This window comes from Vidua macroura, chromosome 13 (genome assembly GCF_024509145.1).
Source record: "Vidua macroura isolate BioBank_ID:100142 chromosome 13, ASM2450914v1, whole genome shotgun sequence".
Classification (NCBI taxonomy): domain Eukaryota; kingdom Metazoa; phylum Chordata; class Aves; order Passeriformes; family Viduidae; genus Vidua; species Vidua macroura.
The window spans coordinates 11,982,852-11,995,496 of record NC_071583.1 but is presented as its reverse complement, the minus strand read 5'-3'; the positions used below and the strand labels follow the sequence as shown (position 1 = coordinate 11,995,496).

The 12,645-nt window shown below is 56.8% G+C and overlaps 2 protein-coding genes across 2 annotated transcripts; both read left to right on the top strand.

The window, feature by feature from the left end:
• Positions 1-42: 42 nt before the first annotated feature.
• Positions 43-5,617, top strand: HMCES (5-hydroxymethylcytosine binding, ES cell specific). The gene is made up of 6 exons (XM_053989204.1): positions 43-297; positions 2,055-2,198; positions 2,542-2,661; positions 3,226-3,386; positions 3,853-4,045; positions 4,459-5,617. The coding sequence occupies exons 1-6, from the start codon at positions 115-117 to the stop codon at positions 4,663-4,665; spliced, it is 1,008 nt and encodes a 335-aa protein (XP_053845179.1). The 5' UTR covers positions 43-114; the 3' UTR covers positions 4,666-5,617.
• Positions 5,618-7,192: 1,575 nt separating this feature from the next.
• LOC128814044 (histone H2A type 2-B) lies at positions 7,193-9,545 on the top strand. The gene is made up of 2 exons (XM_053989594.1): positions 7,193-7,231; positions 7,303-9,545. Exon 2 carries the CDS (start codon positions 7,369-7,371, stop codon positions 7,747-7,749), a length of 381 nt encoding a protein of 126 aa, XP_053845569.1. The 5' UTR covers positions 7,193-7,231; positions 7,303-7,368; the 3' UTR covers positions 7,750-9,545.
• Positions 9,546-12,645: the final 3,100 nt, after the last annotated feature.

The following is a 12,645-nucleotide window of genomic DNA, read 5'->3' as shown; positions in this document are numbered from 1 at the left end:
CGGGGGCGGGACCGGCGTTTCCGCGGCGGGGGCCGGCCCTGCCCCCGGCCGCAGCCCCTCCCCGCGGCGGGCGGGAGCGGAGCGCGGCGCCCGGTGCCCCGCAGAGCCGGCGGGATGTGCGGGCGCACCGCCTGCTCGCTGGCCGCCGACAACCTCCGCCGGGCCTGCGCCTACCGCGACCGCCGGGGCCAGCACCGGCAGCCCGAGTGGGTGCGGCAGGAGCGCTACCAGCCCTCCTACAACAAGGGCCCGCAGTCCAGCGGCCCCGTGCTGCTCTCCCGCCGCCACCTCCACCAGGTACCCCCTCCCTGGCTTCGCGGACCGCGGGCGGCAGGGCCGCGTCCCGGCTCCGGCGGGGGGCGGGTGCTGGGCATCTTGCGGCTCAAATCGGAGCGGAGGGAAAGAGACCGTGCCTCCCCGGGGGGCGAGGGACTCGCTCCGAACGGCCGCGGTTTGTTTCGTTTCGCTTTGCTGTACGTGGCAGGTATTGAATTTTCTAATTGCTAAAATGTCGCTTCTTGTTAATATTTACATGTTCAGAAGGAGGAGGGGAATCGGTACAGTGCTTCCACCACAGTGTTTATGTTTTCTGCAAAAATGTGTATAAGTGCTTAGCCTTGGTAGAGTTTTTTGCAAATGTCTGTAATTGCTCTGCTGGTTTTAATTGGCTTTCCTGAGGCACCTTTTTTTTCTTTTTTTTTTTCTTTTTTTTTTTTTTTTTTTTTTTTAATTTCATAACTCTGCGGCGTGTGTCCATGTCATGTTGGTATTAGGAGAGAGTAGAGAGAAAAAAAAAAATCTCAGCTCCGGAGCAGGACAGTAGCTGTACACCTGTGGTGACTGTTGTCCCGCATAATTTAAGCCTCACACGACCTCCCCCGGCCGACCTGGGCAGCCTCTAGGGCTGTTGGTGCTGCTCGTTTGGTTTCACACAGAAAGGGTGCCCGGCCAACTGCTGCTCTTTGGCGCTCAGCGGGGTGAAACGGGGTGTGCTCAATCGGAACCCCCCGATCCGGACCCGCTGTGCTCTCCCTCCCCAGCTGCTGAGGCAGCTGCACTTTGCAGCCGTTACTGGTACAGGTGATCAGGTGGGACCCTCGGTGGGCAATGCCATCAGCCTCATGCCCTCCTTTCCTACTTTAGGGGTCCCACATCCCCCTGAGAGTAGGCAGTGGAGCTGATGGAGCAGAGGAATATGGGGCAGGGAGTGTGGTACAGGTCACAGGCAGATGCTTGCTTAGTTGTCCATCACTGTTGAAGTTGTTGGGATGCTGGTGGGGTGCAGGGTGTCCCTTTTTGCCACTCCTGCCCTGAGGGAGGCTCTGAAAGACTTCACAGAACTGCACACGTACATGTCCCTGTGTACACACACCTAGAGTAGGTGTATTTGTGTGTCTGTCTGCTGCAGTCCTTTGGGAGCAAACGGCCCAGCAGGCACTGCCAGCACCCGCAGCTGTGGGCAGAAAGTGAGAGCAAGCTGGGGGAGAATCGAAAACCACAAACTGTTTCCATTGTCCAAAGGCAGGTAATATGCAAAGCACAAGCAGTGAAAGTGCACCAGGTTAGCAGAAATTACATTATTAAAATGAAAGTGAGGGTTTTGCCCCTTTGGGATGTTCGGTGTCACCAGGGGAGGCTTTGAGGACTTTGACACCAGCCTGACATGGCTATTTACTCAACAGCTTGGGAGTTCATGTCTCCAGCCATTTCCACTAAAAAGAAGCTGTGTTAATTCTTCCAGTGAGTTGGGTGAGCCACAGAGAGACAGTTCTTTATTCCTGCAAAATACTCATGTGCTTTCTGCTGAAGATTAATTCTTACATGAAGGCTGTTAAGAATATGCAAAGGGTTATAATTTAGTGGCTATTTCTGCATGGCTTGGAGGTGCAGTGAGCCCCAGCTTCTCTTGGCAGAGATGCTGGCCAGATCCCCTCTTTTAGGGGGCAATGCCACCTCCACAGGACTTCCCAAAACACCTCTGTGAAGCTGTGGGGATGCTTGTGGGTCTCTGTGACGTTGCTCTGACCTGAGGTGTTTCTCTGTTCATTCGAAAGGATGCTGACTCCTCCGAGCGGGTCCTCATGGACATGCGCTGGGGCCTGGTGCCCTCCTGGTTCAAACAGGACAACCCCTCCAAACTGCAGTTCAACACCTCCAATTGCCGCAGTGATACCATGCTGAGCAAGTCCTCCTACAAGGTGAGCTGCTGCCACCTTTGTGTCCTGCTACAAGAAATCTTGTAGTCAGCAAAACCAGGGCAGAAACATCTGCTAGGCCAGTACTGGTCACCACTTGCCATTGCACAGAGGAGCAAGTCCCTGTACTGCAAAGCTGGGAGGTTTCACTAAAACAGAAGAACTGGAAAGGCAGTTACTGGTAAAGCTCAACATCACACTAGTGGTGGCATTTGTGTGTGTCCCAGGGGCAATTCAGGAAAGTCTTGGGAGGGAGTGAGAGGGCTGGGTGGTTGCAGGAGCCCTTCTGGTATTGCAGGCTGCCTGAGGCTGCTATTCACTGCTCACTTGTGCTGTCTCTCCCCAGGGTGCTCTCCTCAAGGGCAAGCGCTGCGTGGTCCTGGCAGATGGCTTCTACGAGTGGCAGCAGCACAGTGGGGGGAAGCAACCCTATTTCATTTACTTCCCCCAGACCAAGGATGCCGTGGTATGGAGTCCCTTGCTGTGTCTCAGCACTTGCACCCAGCTCTGGGCCCCTGCTCCCTTCAGCTGCCTGGGGAAAAGCCCACTTCCCTCCTACCCTGCCCATCCCTGGGAGTCTGTTACCCAGTAGGGCTGAGTTCTGTGCTGGGCTCGGCACTCTGTCACCCCTGTGCGGCTGGCGGTCCCCATCGCAGCGGTCTCCAGGCTGTGAAAGGTGACACAGCGTCCCTGCTGTCACGGTCACTGCTCCCCACATGCCAGATATTTGCATGGGTGGGCAGTGTGGCTCACAGGGGACTGGGCTGGGAGTTTCACTACCTCTTTCATTTGGCTGAACCAGTGGCTGGAATATTCAGATGGGGAGGAGAGCACTGGCTTACCTGTGGGAAGAGGAGAATCTTGGTACCTCTCCTGGAGTTACCTCAAATCAGTAGAAAGACTCCTGGAGAGCCTCAGATTAGTTCTGTTCATGACTCAGATCTGAGTCGCTGACCTGCCTCAGCACTGGCAAACCTTTGCCACTTTGGCTGACCATGGTGACCAGGACAGTGGGGCCTCTCTCCTGCAGGACAAGGAGATGGAGGGAGATGAAGAATGGAAAGGATGGAGGTTGCTTACTATGGCTGGGATTTTTGACTGCTGGGAGCCACCAGGGGGAGGAGAAATGCTGTACACTTACACCATCATCACTGTGGATGCTTCCAAGGATGTGAGCTTCATCCATCACAGGCAAGTGAGAGCAGGCAAGGGGGTTGCAGGGTGGAGGGGGATGAAGTAGGAGAACTGCACCGCTAGACACCAGTCTGGCAGCACGCAGGCACAGAGTGCAGCAGCCTCCTCCGGCTCTCGGGCAGAAGTGCTACAACATTACCAACTGCTTTCGGGCCACCAGCTCATGCCCTTTCCATAAATCACCATCTTTGTGCTCTGTGGATGGCAGTTGGAATTGGATCACTTTCTGGAATTGCTCTCCCTGCCTGACCAGGGCCTGGCAGTCAACCCCTCTGCCTCTTCCAGCAAATCAGCTACCTGGATGAAGTGAATGCACACTCTGCCTTGCAGAAGAGCATTCTGCTGCTTCAGTTTTCCCTGTTTTCCCCAAGATGCCAACTCCTTGCTAGCTTACAAGTCTGGCTTTTGCCACCACACTGACATATTGCTGCTGAGCTTTGGCTCCAACTGTCTTATCCCTTAGGATGCCAGCCATCCTGGATGGGGACGAAGCCATCAGGAAATGGCTGGACTTTGCTGAAGTGCCAACCCAAGAAGCTGTTAAACTCATCCAGCCCACAGAGAACATTGTTTTCCACCCAGTGTCCACCTTTGTCAACAACATCCGCAACAACACACCTGAGTGTGTTGCACCCATTGAGCTGGGAGCCAAGAAGGTGGGTGCTGGTGGGGGCTTGGCAGGGGGGAGCTCAGCCACGATGATGTCTCTGAGCTGGGTCAGAGCTGCCAGGCTGCAGGAGGAGTGGCAGTAGGCAGTGTCTGCAGAGCATGCCCATGCTTGATGCTGGAGTGCTGAGCCCTGGACAGATTCCCTTCCCTCTGCTTCCAGAAATAAAACTGTCAGCCCATGCCAGGACTTTGCTGCCAAATGAGGCAAATTCCATGTGAAATGGGTCTTGGAACAAGCCTGTTCACAGCAGTCTGGGGAACCTCCCACAGATGAGCCTGGTTGCAGGCAAGGCCATTGCTCCAGCCTCCGCATCCCGCTCTGGACCAGCTCTTGCAGCTGCTGGCTGCCCTGCTCTCTCTGTGGTTCTGACTTCTCTCACACTGTCTTTTGTCTATTCAGGAGGTGAAAGCCACCCCAAGCAACAAAGTGATGCTGGGCTGGTTAAAAAGCTCCCAAGAGGGCTCTCCCCAGAAGAAAGAAAACGATTTGCCCAAGTGGAAAAGTCAGTTCATCCACAGCCTTTCGCCCAAGAAAACCAGCGCAGATGTCCTGCAGCAGTGGCTGGGGAAGCAGGGACAGCCAGCTGCGAAGAAGCACAAGGCTTAGGCACCAGCTGAGATGGCTGGCCATCTCTTTTACCCTGATTTTCCTAAGCAGAGTGAGAAATGGTATTATTGGAAGGCTTTACAGACTGGTGTTGAAATTGTCCAAGCCTTTCAGCTGTTGATCTGCTGCTCTAGGTTGTTGTCTCTCTTCTTTGTGTTCTGTTAAAGGTTGATGTCTGTAAAAATTTTGGCTTTGTCTTGTGCTGATGGGAGTGAATATAACATGTTGGCCTCCCTCCCGGCCAGTCATGCTGGGAGGTGAGTGAAGATAAAGCCCTGAGAACCCTGAGAAGCATCTCAGCCTGCTAGGGAGGAATAGCTTCTGCCTCCTGACAATGTCCATAGTTCATGTCTCTTTCTGTTTGGTTTTCCCTTCCCTTTTTTTGATGTTAAACTTATACCTCTTTTCCACTTAATTCCACACTGATTCTGTACAAATTCCTTTCCAATACTTTTGCTCTCAAAAGATGGCTGCTGTACTGAGGAACAAGCAGTAAATATTAAGAGGAAACCCTAGGCTGGGAAGATCTGCCAGATCCACCCTGTTCTGCACCAGCATTGCTATGTGCATTCATGGCTCCTAAACAGGGAGATGGTCAAGTGGCACCTGGGAGGAACTGGGCTTGGCTTTGGTTTCCCTGCTGTGGAACAGTGTGTCTGTCACGTTGTTTGTACAATCATTTTGTTAATGGGATTTGAAGATTTAGAGAGGATTTCCTTGATCTGGGGAGGGATGCACTCTGCCTTATTTGAAAAGGCCAGTCATTAAAGCCCAGATAACCTAAGTGCCATTGCAGAACAGCATAGGGCCGTTGTTTTTGAGGTCAGGGATTTTGTAAACAGAGCCAGATGTTACAGACCAAAAGCCTTACATTTTGAATTCCTTGCTAGTAATCAGTACTTCTTTTGTGTTGGAAACAATAAAATGGGCTTCACTGGCTGGCTGCGCCGTGCCCTTGTCCATGTGCGTGTCTGTGTCCCTCTTGCCCACTGCAGCCCCAGTGCTGCTGTTTTGCAGGCAGAGCTTGTACCTCCTCTCCATCTGCTGAGGAGCAAACCACCTACCCACTGCTGAGCTCTCAGGGTGTGAGCTCTGCAAGGCCGTGTTGGTGGATCATGTCCATTTGCCAGTGGTAAATATTCCCTGGGATTGATTCTGGGGCTCCTCTAGAGCCCTGGGGCTCCTCCCCATCTATCCTTGGGGAGCTGCAAGGGTGGCTGTAGCTGAGCTTTATCCCTGGGGAGGGACAGCAGAGCCAGGGCAGGAGCCACAGGGTGGACACCTGGGGAGACCCAAGTGCTCTTGGAATGAAATCCTCCTCTGAATCCATTGTGTGCTACAGAGGCAGCTGAGTGCAGGTTTCATGACTTAGAGGAAGCTGGGGTGGGATTAGGATTTCTATCCAGAAAGCCTGTTGCTAGCTGGCTCCTCATTGCTGTCATCATGACTTGAGGCAAGAGAATCACTGTATTAGCAGCTCCTGGCAGAATAGATTTTTGGCTGCTGGCACTATCACCTTGATGCCTGTCCTTGCAGGAGCCACAATGGGAGGTTTCTCTCCCTGCCTGCCCCTTCTTGTTCCAGGATGAGCTGCTCAGCTGCCCCAGCCTAGTCAGTGGGAACTGCACATGAAGCTTTTCTAAAGGTCACCAGCTCATCTCGAATTCATTTCAGGTCTCCAGTTGCTGTGGAGGGAGTGAAGATGCTGAGCACGAGTAGGGGGATGCTCAACTTTCCCAGCTCTGGGGAATATAATCCTTCCCCTGGGGATGCAGGGGTGATGCAAAGGCACAGGGTACAGGTTATCTCCCTCCAGACTGTGAGCACCAGCAGCATTACCAAAAAAAAAAAAAAACCAAAACCCCTACGCTGAGTGTTTAATGAGGATATGTTATTGCTGAGCTACATCACCTTTAAACTGGAGTCTGGCTGCTCGCCCAAGGCTATTTGAGGCAGTTCCTCTAACGTGGTGCAGAGATGACCACAGTCAACCCTGCCTGTCCACGGAAACTGGTTTGGGAGAAACTTTCCCCTTTGATACGTGAGGAGACAAGGGAGGGTAGTACTGGCTGGGGGTTGCCCTCCCTATCTGGGGTTCTTTCCCCATAGCATCGCCCTCGCCCTCAGACTTTGCTGTCCTTCCGGGAGAGACGTCCCGCTGGCCGAGGAAGGGGCCACGGGTTTGGGCAAGGCAAAGGGGCACAGCGCAGCCGAGACAGCCACGGGCGCTCGGGCCATCACCCCTCTCCCCATCCTCGGCCCCGACGCAGCCAGAAGCAGCCACCGGGGCGCAGGGAGCACCGGCGGCACCCGGGAGCGGCCGGAGCGCCGGCAGAGCCGCCTCGCTGCCCGCCCTGGGCGCCGGCCCGCGGCGGGGCCGCGGCGCTGGGAGCCCTATGCAAATCAGGGATTGGCACGGTAACCAATCAGCGCCGTGGCGGCAGCGGCGGTAGCCAATGGGACGAGGCGTGCGGCGGGCGGGCAGCGATATCCGCGGCGCGGCGGCGGCGGGCCGGGCAGTGCGGCGGCGGGCGGCGCGCGGCGCGGAGCGGCGGGGGCTCCTGCGGTAAGGGCGGCGCGGCGCGGGCGGGGACGGCGCGGCCCCCGCGCGGTGTAACGGCGTTTGTCTCCCCGCAGGCGCCGGGACCCTCTGTGCGCGGCGCTGCTTGAGAGGCGGGGGCGAGGGGCCGCTGCCTGCCGGCCATGTCGGGCCGGGGGAAGTCCGGCGGAAAGGCGCGGGCCAAGGCCAAGTCGCGCTCGTCGCGGGCCGGGCTGCAGTTCCCCGTGGGGCGGGTGCACCGGCTGCTGCGAAAGGGTAACTACGCGGAGCGGGTGGGCGCCGGGGCGCCGGTGTACCTGGCGGCCGTGCTGGAGTATCTGTCGGCTGAGATCCTGGAGCTGGCGGGCAACGCGGCCCGCGACAACAAGAAGACGCGCATCATCCCGCGGCACCTGCAGCTCGCCATCCGCAACGACGAGGAGCTCAACAAGCTGCTGGGCGGCGTGACCATCGCCCAGGGCGGCGTCCTGCCCAACATCCAGGCCGTGCTGCTGCCCAAGAAGACGCAGAGCTCCAAGAAGTGAGCGCTGCCCCCCGTCCCCCTGCCCCCAGCTCCCTTCTCACCACTGCCTCACCTCTCCTCCCAATGGGGCTGGGGTTCCCCGTCCTGCCCCTCAGCCCGGGCCGGGTGGTGAGCCCTGGCAGCACCCCACCAGCCCTTCACTAGCCCCTCTGGCCTGGGCTGTGGCTGGGTGAGCATGGGTGAGGTCAGGCCCTGCTTGTGCCCCTGCTCTGCCTCTCTTCCCTCTGGAAGAATTGGTTTTGGAGGAGGCAGTTGGATCACAGCTGTTGGCAGTGGTGACATCTGGAGCCGCGTGGTTAGGTCACGGTGCAGAGCTGCTGGTAGCTGCCGAGGATTGTTGTAGCTGGCAAAGGGATGGACGCAGGCACCCCCGGCTGCCTCTCCCCTCCGCCAGCCCTGGGACTGTGCAGGGCCCCCCCAGCTGGCCCTGCTCGCCCTGGTGTGTACTCGCTGCTGCCGTGCCCCCGCCTCCATCCTCAGCAATGCCATCCTGGCCGCACTGCAGCTGCGAGGGAAGGGGGCTGGAAAACGTGAAGAGGAGAAAAAGTTTCTCCATTGGCAAGAAGTGGCTGTTAGTCTTAGTTTTTTGTTCATGGTAAAACTAGTGCATTGCCTACTGTAAAGAAGCTTTGGTCCTATTTATTTTAAGGTCTCTATTTTTGGGTACATCCCTGTGAAGTCGCCTCCTTGCAGCTCCCTGGCTGGGTGGGTGCTGGGGTACTCGGTGTTCCCGCATGCCGTGGGTCCTGGTAGCGGGGTGGGGTGGAGGCTGCGGTGACAAATCCCCTCGGAGAGCGTCGCAAGGTCAGGCGCCCGCCGGGAGCGGGAGCTGCCATCTTCTGCCATGGCTCCCCTCTCCCAGCTGCACAAGCCCTTCGTCTCGCTGAGAGCCACACTGTACCCTGGTTGCACTTCTGGAAATTACATACTCTGTCTCTTTTTTGTTGTTGTTTGTTTGTTCAGCACTATTTCTGGCTCTGAGAAATAAAGTGATGATGATATCTGTTAACTGTAACCCTTTATGGATTAATATTTCTTTTGAAAACCACTATGGTTTGTATTAAAGCCCACTCCTGGCTAGTGCCATATTTATTTCCTGGCATGGGGGCAGGATAGCTGTCCCATGACCCCTGGAATAGGTGATGCAGAGACAGCTTTCCTGCTGCCCAGCGCAGCTGCTTCTGTGAGGCCGATAGTTGTGTGCATGCAGCAGTGTTGAGGCAGTCAGACCTAGACCTTCATCACACGTTTTTTAAGTTAAAAAAAAAAAAAAGAGTATCTTCTATTTATGTGCTGTAAGTAGCATGTGTTCAATCTATTGAATCAGCTGTTAATCTTGTGGATGAAGTAACTTACCCTGGATCTGAGTTTAATGTTACCTAGAGTAGATGAACCTGGATGCTTGTCAGCTGGCTTTATGCAGGGGTTTTTCATTCTGGTATGTGGGAGCCGTGTTGTGCTGATGGGGGTGTGGAGGTATCCTACAATCCCACTGGGGTATCCTGACCTCGGTGGGTGGGGACAGCAGGGCACAGCCCCACTGCAGCAGCACAGACCCCCTGGGATCTCCCTGCCTCCTGCAGGGGCTGTTACCATCGGCGAGGTGGGCATGAGCAGTTTCCTTTCTGTGGCTCTGTATCCTAGTGTCTTGTTCTCTCCCTGTTTTCTCCAGGACCAGCATTCTGTAAACCTGAGAGTGCTTTGTATTTCTTAGAAAAATGCAGAACTTGTGATTCTGAAAAGAATGGTGCAAACCTGATATCTGATTAAACTGGTTCCCTGTTGAATGCTCTTAAATGTGCCGTGTCTTGTCACCTCACCAAACTCAAGGAATCTCTCAGGCTCTGTGGTGTCTGGGCTCTGTGTTCTCCAAGGGGAAGGACTAGTAAAACACCAGACAGGACCACTGCTAGACTGTGTGTTTGCCCTTCACTTATAGAGTCTTTTTCTGCCCTGGGAGAAGATAATACTGCTGTCAGGTTCTTCTCCCTGCTGTGGGAATGCCACACTGCCTGCTTGTTCTGTCACGAGTGCCAAGAAGCTTCAGCTGCTTCTGGCTGGGTGCAGTGGAGGAGGAATGAGGCTGGACCCAGGACCCTCCCCCAGTGCTGAAGGTGTCCCATGGGCTGCTCCAGGAGCCTTTGGATGACCTTGCAGGCAAGTAGGCAGGGATGAGAAAAGCCATCCTGAAGGGAAGAACCTGGAGATGCAAGGCCGTTTGTTACTCTCACACCCTCTCCTTTGTTGGACGTTCCCAGCTGGCTGTTCTGGAGGCTACTCTACAAACCAGTATTGCACCCTGTTTGGGTTCTGGGGAGGAAGGGTTGTGGGAAGCTTGGACTACTCCCAGTGGTGTTGGGGTTGGGTGCTGGTTGGTCTGTGCAGGGCTGCAGGAGGTGTGGGTGCAGGCTGGGGGTGCTGGGCAGTGTCACCTGCTGCACTGCCAGCACAGGGCAGCAACAAGCACGGGGGGCTGCTGCCCAGGAGCTGCAGCCACCCTGGATGTTGTGTGCCTCTGCTGGGGCTGTGGAGTGGTGAGGGTGCAGTGACTGCAGTGCCCTCGACACTGAGCTCCAGCTGGGTCCTGAACTTCCTCTGCTGGCATGTCACAGACCAGCTGGGAAAGCTGGGATGGTGCAAGCCAGACCAAAGGAAATCCTGTGTCACAGCAAGCATTGCTGAAGTGCGTGGCCTTTATCGCCTCATAAACTTCACAGCTGAACATCGTTGTGACCAGGAGATTTGGAAGTCTTAGTCTTCATTATAAAGCTGGAGTAAATGTGGTCACTGTGAACCCTGCAGCTTCAGGGACAGGTCTTGTCCTTTCTGGAGGGGTGTTACTGGTCCTGGCTCTTCTGAATGCTTCATAGCACCAGAACAGCTGAGCATCCAAAATGTGAAGGCCTTGGCTGAGCAGAGCCTTCCCCAGAGGTCAGGTGAGCATGGAAGGGTGTCTGTTGGTCTGTGCTTCCCTTAAGGAGAGGGCTGGGAGGCTGCAGGATTCTTCCCTTGTCTCTTGGGTACCTGAAGATGGGATGAGCACAGACTGGGAGCTGAAAGCTGCCTGCTGTGGGAGGCTGCTGTGCATCACCACGTGCAGCACAGTCTCTGCCAGCTGTGTCCCTCAGCTCTGGCAGTTTGATGAGATGAGTCACTGGCTCTTGAAAGTCCCCAGGGCTTGGGTTTCTCTCCAGAGCCTGGCCCTCATGGTTGGCAGCACCCAAGGGAGCTCACTCAGGGATGCCCCAGCCTCATGGCTCCTGGCAGGCTCAGCCTGTGAGGTAAGACAGCTCCAGCTGGATTGGCGCAGTGTCACCCTGCTGCCTCCCCTGTGCTGGGCAGCCGGAGGGTCACTGCCTTCATTCTGCTTTTATCTGCCCACGGGAGTGTGCCTGCTGGTCTGCCTGGAGAGGTGCTTACAGTTTGCCATGCGGGTGAGTGCCAAGGAGAGCTGAGCCCTGAGATGGGGTTGGTTTAACCTCCCCCTCCTGAGGAGCAGGGTGGCCCCTCTGTTCCCTGTGTCCCAGCCCTTGGTGAGGGCATCCCCTCTGACCCTCCCAAACCTGCAGCTATTGACTAAGGACACAACTGCAGGTCAGTTGATGCAGCAGATCTCTCCTCTCTTGGTGTGGGCCAGCAGGATCGGGACTGCTTCTAAATACAGACCTGGAGGGAGGCTGCAGCCTCCTGTAGCAGACCAGTGCTGGTCTCTTCCAGGAGCATGGCTGGCTTCTCTTGCTGGATGTAGCAAATGGACATTTCTTCAGGGAGTAAAACTTGCTTCCCTTCTCCCTGCTTGTTCTCCAGGGGACAAAGGCATAAAGGAGTTGCCCCAGGTCTGACTGGGGCCCTGGAGGAAGGGGCTGTTCCTTTCCAGGAGTGCTGAAAGGCCCTGCCATCGCTTGGTGTGACAGTCCCTAGGCCCCACTGGCTGCTGTCCCTGCCCCCTGGGGGATGCTGGATAAGGGCCTGATCCATGCTGTGTTCCCTAGGCACAGGGATCATGTTGATGCTCCAGCACAGCAGCTCGCCAGGGCTGGAGCAGCTCTCGGGCAATGCTGGTGCCTGAAGCTCTCCCTGGCTGGTGGAGGCCGTGCGGCAGGGCCCTGCTGTGGGGCTGAGAGCTGGGGCGATGGCAGCGCAGCCAGGGGCTTACCCACAGCCGGCCTGGCACCTCCACCCCCTCCTGCCCTCCGTGCCCCGCTTCCCATCCCTGCTGCACGGGGCTGGGCTGCCGTTCTTGTCCCCTCTCTCTCCTGCAGCCCCCGGGCACGGAGGGCAATGAGCCGGAGCTCGTCCCTCGCCCGGCGCTCCCTCCCGCAGCAGGCAGAACAAGATGGCCCAGATCCCTGCCGGGATTTACGCAACCTCGCCGGCTGTCTATAAATAGACAGCGCCGGGGGAGGGCTCCCCGCTGCCGCTCCTGCCTGCGGGACTCGGCTCGGGGACGGGGGGCAGGCGGCGGGGGCTGTGCCCTGGGCGCTGCCCTGTGCAGCCCAGGAGCTGCAGGGGCTGGGCGCCCGCCGGGGCGCGGGTGCGTGCTGCGGTGTCCGCCGGGGCTGCCCCCGCCCCACCGCTCGAGGAGCTCAGCCGAGCGCAGCTGCGCAAGGATGGCGCTCCTGCCTCGCCTCCTTCCTCTGCTCCCGTCCTCCCCTCGGAGCAGGGCGCGGGCTCTGGGCATCAGCACCCGGACGGACCCCGAAGAGCAGGGAGGCCCCCCTAGGACCAGCCCCCTTCCTGCCCGGTCCCCGACGCCTGCAGGGAGCACACGGGAGAATCGTTTTGTACCAATTTATTTATTTGAAACGACGATAAATGAAAAGGAAAAAAAAAAAAAAAAAAACCACCAAAAAATGACCCCACTAACCCAAACCCTCCCCAACCCACCCACCCCAGA

Excerpts from the sequence above, each read along its gene's own strand:
- HMCES (XM_053989204.1), top strand. The coding sequence starts at position 115 with ATGTGCGGGCGCACCGCCTGCTCGCTGGCCGCCGACAACCTCCGCCGG. Across the intron at positions 298-2,054 it reads CCCGCCGCCACCTCCACCAG|GATGCTGACTCCTCCGAGCG; the intron begins GTACCCCCTCCC and ends TTCATTCGAAAG. Across the intron at positions 3,387-3,852 it reads GTGAGCTTCATCCATCACAG|GATGCCAGCCATCCTGGATG; the intron begins GCAAGTGAGAGC and ends CTTATCCCTTAG.
- LOC128814044 (XM_053989594.1), top strand. The coding sequence starts at position 7,369 with ATGTCGGGCCGGGGGAAGTCCGGCGGAAAGGCGCGGGCCAAGGCCAAG.